A 7626-nucleotide genomic window follows, 5' to 3' on the forward strand; every position below is an offset into this window, starting at 1 on the left:
AAAATGAAGGTCTCAGTCTGTAGGGTGTGACATCATAGGCTTTTTAGGGAACAATGTGCCAAACCCCAGTTAACTCATCTTAGTTTACCACTTGAACATCAATAGAGACCGACACCAATCATTGGAGAAAATGAATTTCATTCATGAATTTTATGTCGTCTAAAATTACACTTCTAAACAAATTATATCGTCCATATTCGAAGTACACTTCCAAAAATACATGTGATTTTTCAGAAATGTGTCATAGGGTTAAGTTGCTTCCAAACATTATTTAATGTTTTTTTGGCTTATATACTTTCTATGTAAACTATCCATTGTACAAAAAAAATATCCACCACACTAATAAATCACTTATTCATTGGTGTAAAAGCAACCTGAAACTAAAATCATAAGGCTTCATTTGTACCAACTTTGAAAGAGACTCACTTTCCCTTCCTTCAAGGCATTTAACTGCTTGGTTTCTTATTTCATCAGGTAATTGGAGACAAATCCAGTCCAATAAAGAATCAAGGTCCTTTGCAAAATCTAGTAAATACCAATCCAACAACTTGGGAATTAGTATCTTGTTTGTTTTTGTAATTCCAATTGAAGCTTGTAAATAATCTCTCTTTGCTGCTTCTAACTCCTTATCAACTTGTGATGCTGTATACACCCTCACCTTAATTAAACCAAAACAAAAAATTGCTCCTTCAGTGCAATATAATTTAATGAAATATATATATGTAGAATTAGTTTATATATCCACATGCAGAAAATAAATATGGATTTGTGTTAGGTATAGAAAGAAACCATTCATTAACCTAACTTCCTAAACTTTTGGCAGAGTTTGGTGATTGACAATGACAATATATTTACAGCTAAAACTGAAATTTGTCTTTGATCCTAAAACTAAAAGTAAAAAATGAAAAACTGTAAAGTTTACGAATTAAATTTTGAGTGAAATAGGCAATTTCGTCGCTGAAATTGTAACCGCTAGTCAAATCAAATCCATCCTTGAATTTTACGAATTAGCAATTTCGTAGTTGAAATTGTCACGCATCAATCAAAATGGATTCTGCGTTAAGTTTAGCTATTAGAAAACATGGCGTGCCACATTAAATGAAGATGTAGCAATCCGTGCAGACTCCACATCGCTACCACATCTCTAGTGACAAAATTGTGTGTGATAATTTTGTTGGGTAGGAGTTATTTTGACTTTACTTCGGAAATAAAAAGTAACTCCTAGGTTTTTTTACCAAACATAATTATACCAAAAGTTAATTTCGTCCATTGAGACGTGGCAGTGATGTGGAGTTCACGTGGACTATCACATTTTTATTTAACATGTCACATAACATTGTCTAACAGAAGGACTATTTTGATTGACCTATTACAATTTCAGGGACAAAGTTGTCTAAAAACTCTAAAATTTAATACTCGAGTGCTGTGCTAATTGTACCAAAAAAAAAAAAGAGTACTGTGCTAATTTAAACCATTGATTTAAGTAAAAGAAAATGCTTTATGCTGTTATAAAGTTGAGAAACATACTGCAGGTGAAGACCAACTTCCACAGGAAAGTGCAAATGTTACCAAGGGCTCAGACCATTCCAGTCCAAATATGCTTCTTGCTTTCACTTCATCATTTTTTGCAGCTTTTGGACATGTCTGTTGAAAGAAATAAAGATAGAAATTAAGGGACTAGTTAATTGCAACATGCTTTTAGGACAATATAGATAAAACACATCAAGATAAAATTGTGGACTTACAAACTTAAGGTGATAGGGGAGTCTCAAGATAAAATGCTCTATTGTGATTGCATTCAGCAACTGTCCTCCTACTACTATTGTTGCCTGAAACATGCATTGTCAGAAGAGAACAAATACATATTCAGATGAAAAAATCAGCAATGTTTCTACTGCTTTGAGTATTATAATTTTTAGAAAACAAATATATATTGCTGAGAATATTGCTCAGATTATCATACCTTTTGCATTAATGCTACAACCATTTCCGGACTTTCAGGTATGCCATGTTCTAAGTATGCCTACCATATGGAAACCAAAATCATTTAGTGTTGACTCGTGACTCCAAGAGTATTAGACAACTAAGATTTTATCCGGTGTTTAAAAAAACCGAACCAAATGGTTCAACCGATTGAACTTTGAACCTGCCTTTATTACCATTCAGTTAATTTGGCGGTTCAATAGTAGTTTCGTCCCAGATCGAGAAGTTTAAAACGGTTGAACTATGATCCAAAGGACTTACAGTTCAATGTCTGGTTCAGTTTTTAAAATTTAAAACATTATTTTCATCAAATTCAAATCTAGAACTTATAGACCAAACTCTTTAGTCCGGCATTGTAATTATAGGTGTGGTAAATCATTGTGACAGAAAGGTGTCTTACATTCAGAATAGAAGAATTGTAAGTATTTATCCAGAATGCAAGTTTTTCTTGATGGTTAAGTCCCTTCAAGTTCAAAGAAGCAAGTTTCCCAAGTAGGTACCTGAATTTTACACAAAAGATTATGTAAATATATCTATATTAGTATCATCAACCAACAGTTAGTAACTAACACGACACTTTAGATTGAAGGTGTGTCTGGTGTCCAACACCGACACGTCTGGTTATATTCAATTATTTCATTTTCTCAAATTATTACCGATGTCTGCGTGTCAGTGTCAGTATAATTACAATATTGGTCTCTTTGCTAGTGTTTCACAGGTTTAATATACATCGATGACTTACTTCAATCTGTGGATAAGAAACATTGCATTTGTTGTTCTGTTGAGATCAACATTGGAGCCTTTAATTTCACATAAATTCTTATATGGACCAACTTCTCTTGTTTTGGATTCTGAACAGATATCATAAGGATCACAAAACTGATCTTTTTCCTTGCTACATTGGCTGAAATAAGACCCAGAAGTTGAAGGTGTTTTTGATTCCACAAATTTTTCCTTGGATGTACCAATTCTCACAAATATGTTAGACAAACACTTGACAAGATCTTCTGAAACTCTATTTGGTGTGCTATGAACTTCTGACACTTTATTATCTGCTGGTGAATTTGAGGAACTATGTGCCCTTTCATGTTCTGATAATCTCCATTCCAGCTAAGGCAACCAAAACAAAAAGATTAAACAAAAAATTGTTGAGAAGATAGCATAATCAATCATATCATAGACTATTTTAAACTATGAAGCACGGACACTCCTTAGATTAGGCGTGTCCAGTGTCGACCCCGACACATAAGTGTAATTACCTGCAACTTTAATTGATCCATGGACTTCTGAGCTGATTCATGTTTGAGTGGAGATTTCTTTAAAGGAGTGATGAGTTTAGATATTTTCTGCACTGGAGACTGTTTATCTTTCAAAAAGTTACTAAACAGTAGATTCTCTTTTCCCCTTCCTTCTTCTTGTATAGATGAGAATGAATCTTGTTTTCTATGCAATTGTTTCCCATTATTCCCACTGTAATTATTGACAGTGTCAGGAGAGAATAATAGCTTTCTGCTAGAAGCACTTCTGGCAAGAGAATTCTGTGGTGGAAGCCTTGTTGTCATTGAATTAAATTCACTTTGTGAGTAAGATTTTGATCTTTGATGCTTTGAATTACTTCTCATGTGGTTTTGGTCAATAGGGTCATTCAAATTTTCGGCATTTCTCTTTGATGAAATATAAACAGCTTCTTGATATAAACCTTGTCTGAAATTCACAACTTGTTCTTCAAGCCTAACCACTTCTTCTTCCAACACTGCCACCTCAGCTAGAAGTTCCAATGTCTAAAACAATAACACACATTACATTCAATGAATCCAAAAATCAACTTCAAAAACAAAATTCACTAGCAATATAATTCAAATACAATACAATGAAATGAACTCATTGTCAGATGCATATTTGGATTCGCGACGAATTTGGCAAAACCACATAGATAAAAGCTACATTTTTTAGCTTCAATAAAATCACGGTGCCACTTTGGTTTTGTCAAACTCAACAAACTCATTGTCAGCGTGCATGTTTGAATTGACGGTATATTTGACAGAATTACAGTGTGTCACTGTGATTTTGACAAAAGAGTCAACGTCAACACAGTTACAGTGTCATCCTGATTTCGTCAAACTCACTGTGATTCCAAATATATACTAAATTCTTCGATTAGAAGAGAGTGAGACTAACATATGGAGGAAGATAAGGCGGAAGACGAGGCAAAGATCCCAAAGGTCTTGTAAATGCTCTTTCTAAAGCTCTGTGAACATTCTCTTCATGTCTTAGCTTCCTCTTCAACTTATCTACCTGAAACCAAACTTTGAAAACATCACTATTTTGTATGAAGAAAATAACTCAAAAATTCTTATTCATTAGAGTGAAGATTCAAAGTACATCTTGTAACAATGCAATCTTCTTTTCTCGATTAGATCGACGACCATTTTTCATTCCTTTGCTCCCTCCTCCTTCCATCTTCTCCTGCTTTCCACATTCAACAATAAACAAAACTTTGATTTTGTTTACAAAGAATAAAAAAAGCTAAAAGTAGAAGAATATAAAGAAAATAATATAAAATTATTCTTTTCTTGAGAGAAGTTAAAGAACAAGATTTTAGATTTGGATCAAAAGTGCATGACGCACCCTTTTGTCAGTTAACCATGAGGCTTCATAATTACTATACATAATTTCAAAATTTGAAGAAAAATTCCATGCTTGTACCTATTAAAGTAGCTCTTTTCTTTATTCTTTGAAATCAAGCTTTTTCTTTTTCAATTATTCATAAACATCGTTTTTCAAAATTTTAAATATGTAATTCAATTTAATTTCAATAAGATCTTCTATTCCACTTTCCAACAACATAGAAATATTAAAAAAAAAAATCATTTTTAAAATAAAAATGAAAAACTAGTCTAGAAGAAGAAGAAGAAAGAGAAAGTTACTTTGATTGAATGAAGGGTTGAGCGTGCTCTAGCATTCATTTTTTCTTCCACTTTTTCTCAGAAAACAATGCAATGTAGTAATAGCACTGATTCAGAATAAACAAAATGTGACAAGTTAGCATAAAACATTGATAAAGCAAATGCAATGATACGAAAAACAGAGTACTCTGTTTTGTGCTCTGTTTTGAGACAGAGTTACACATAAAAAGAGAAAAATGAAGAATTTCTTCATACACAAATGAAATGATTATTGTAGCGGGAAAACTGAATGTAAAACGGGAATACCCAGAAAAGAAAAATGCTAGGTTCTGCAAAAAGAAGAAAGTTTTTACATATTTATTAATATTATTAAGGGTGATGTTGGTTGCTACAATTCTTGAACAGAGTGAGAGACAGAGATTGAGTAAACAACAAAAGACTGAGAGAGTAGAAGAAGGAGGAAAAAGACGAGGTTGTTGGTTTCTCCAAGAAAAGAAAAGTGTTTCAGTTGTTTTTTGAGTACCTACCAGTACCACAAAACAGAGTTGAGTTGATGTTGTTTTGTTCAACCTAATTTAACCATTATAATAAAATAAGAATGACACAACACAACAAAATTTCATGCTGTTATTATATATTTTCCTGTCTCTATGCATTAGTACATGTATAGTTAGAAGGAATTGGATTCCCTACTCCTAGTTAGGGATGTTAGTTGTCCGATCTAGATTTGACGGTTGAGATTGTTTTACTGCGTGGAATTGATTGTGTGATGTCAACAACCTAGATGAATTGCTGCATGAAAATGTGTTGGACCATGACGAAGAGTCTCATTGGATTGAGTCATCACATTAGGTTAAGGGCAACCGCAAAAGTGAGTTGGACACCATATATTCATCCAAAACTTTTTGCTTGGTTTTCGACTTAGCGAGCTCTTCTTTTTTTGTTCTTTTTTGGATGAGGTAATTTGGAAATTTTAAAGAATTTAAAATTCTAGGCAATTTATCTCAAAGTATTTGAATTACCTCGTAACATTATATTTCCTCAACATTACATTACATTCCCTCATCCAAACAATGGAATTCACCTCAAAGTATTTGAATTACCTCATAACATTACATTCCCTCGAAACATTCCCCCATCCAAACATAAAACATTTGGTTTATGGGTCCTCATGTTGTTCAATTTCAATTCAATGTAAAATTTTAACTCACTTGACGTATCATGACATCTCTCCCACAAGTGTAAGATTGTCCACGCCGTCAGAAAAATCTCTCAAACTACCACAAAAATATTCAATACTTAATATACAATTTTTACAATGAGAAAATTGAAAATTCTCACACAATTATAAGTTTTACAATGACATAATGAGAAACTCTCTCAATTACAATATTTGCATCGAAAAATTGCAAAACCCTCTCAAGAGTCAAAACAAAACTACCCAAGTCCCAAACGCCAAAATTAGTAGAGTATGTGCGGTGAAGAAAACTCAATATAACCATCTACCTCTATTTTTTTGAACTAGTCAATGTGAGATTTGGATGAGTATCTAATTTGACACATAATACCTCTCCTTCATCCAAAGTCTCACATTTCTTTATTTTGAGTCAACTTCATCCCCACGTAGTAAAATATCATCTTCATACCTAACCACATTTATAAAAGGAGCACACTTCAACTTTTTTTGTCATCTCATTTATGCTCTGTAAATCCTCAATGAATTTTGGATGTTTAACTTGTATGTGACCAAACTCTTCACAGCAATTGCACTTGATAGTAATCATATCTCTTGGTTGAAATCTTCTACCATGTTGATCACCATAAGTCTTTCATTGCCCGCCTTTAGTTACTTGATTGTCTTCGAAGGATATATCAAGCACCCATTTTTTGTCGATCACTTGATTTTCATTTAGATTTTCAAGCCCCGGTTAGTGAACGATGAGATTGGTAAGTCGGTCCTCGGGCCAAATATAAGGATTTATTTTCAACACACTCTTTAACATACAATTTTCAATACGCTCTCTTTAATCAATTACAATTTTAGTACTTGGGTCGCACTAAATTCATAAAAGAGTCGAATGGTTTAGTAGGGCCTATATAAATTTTAACAAATAAAAATAAGTATGTTAAAAAGTGTATGTTAAAGAGTATTCTACTAACATTACTCTTATTTTGTATTTCTTTTTTATGTCAAATTAGAGAAAGTGCTATTTTCTTTTAACTATATTAAATCTAGTGATGGAAACTTGATGTATGCAATTATGCAATTAGTAAGTTATACACAAATTTCTTTATACATCAACACAAGTGTTGATGGTTCTCTAACGTTGCACAAGAGTATGTCTTCTCTAATCTATTTTTTATATTATAAAAAAAAAAAAATCAACTCCATTTGGTTGTCTTATGTGGCTTGTTAAGTGAAATTGTGTTAATTTTAGGAATCCATTTTGATTTCTTATCATTCTTTCATAATTTATTTGGTAATTTATCTTTTAAATGATTATTTTGTTCTTTGTCTCTAAAACCTATGGTGAATGCTTCAAAGAAACCCACTAACAATATTGGGAAACATCTTTCTTAATTATCCTCAGTAGGATATGCTATAGCTTTGTACCTATTGAATTCATTAAGGACTATTTTATGGGCTTAATTAGGAAATTTATTTAGTCCCCTAGCACGCTTTCAAAGTGGCATAGAATTAGATGCATTTGTGATGGTACATATACTCACTCATAGT

General features: G+C 32.6%; 1 protein-coding gene across 5 annotated transcripts; it reads right to left on the reverse strand.

The window, feature by feature from the left end:
- Positions 1–121: 121 nt before the first annotated feature.
- On the reverse strand, positions 122–5494 carry LOC146900996 (uncharacterized). 5 transcript variants are annotated; one of them, XM_085733377.1, is made up of 11 exons: positions 5417–5494; positions 4911–4996; positions 4366–4449; positions 4162–4278; positions 3243–3764; positions 2726–3093; positions 2384–2483; positions 1964–2023; positions 1746–1829; positions 1528–1644; positions 122–658 (listed from the first exon to the last, which is right to left on the reverse strand). In XM_085733377.1, the coding sequence occupies exons 2-11, from the start codon at positions 4947–4949 to the stop codon at positions 356–358; spliced, it is 1794 nt and encodes a 597-aa protein (XP_085589503.1). In that variant the 5' UTR covers positions 4950–4996; positions 5417–5494; the 3' UTR covers positions 122–355. The 5 variants fall into 5 exon arrangements, with proteins under 5 accessions (XP_085589503.1, XP_085589507.1, XP_085589506.1 ...); XM_085733381.1 differs by having other exon boundaries at positions 5243–5436; XM_085733380.1 differs by having other exon boundaries at positions 5196–5436.
- Positions 5495–7626: the final 2132 nt, after the last annotated feature.

This window comes from Medicago sativa, chromosome 8, assembly GCF_051527215.1.
Source record: "Medicago sativa cultivar Bolivia chromosome 8, Bolivia_mono, whole genome shotgun sequence".
In the NCBI taxonomy this organism is placed as follows: domain Eukaryota; kingdom Viridiplantae; phylum Streptophyta; class Magnoliopsida; order Fabales; family Fabaceae; genus Medicago; species Medicago sativa.

Coding starts and splice junctions, on each gene's coding strand:
- LOC146900996 (XM_085733377.1), bottom strand. CDS start 4,949: ATGAATGCTAGAGCACGCTCAACCCTTCATTCAATCAAA. Junction 4,279..4,365: donor AGATTGCATTGTTACAAGAT/GTACTTTGAATC, acceptor GTTTGGTTTCAG/GTAGATAAGTTGAAGAGGAA. Junction 2,024..2,383: donor ACAATTCTTCTATTCTGAAT/GTAAGACACCTT, acceptor TCCATATGGTAG/GCATACTTAGAACATGGCAT.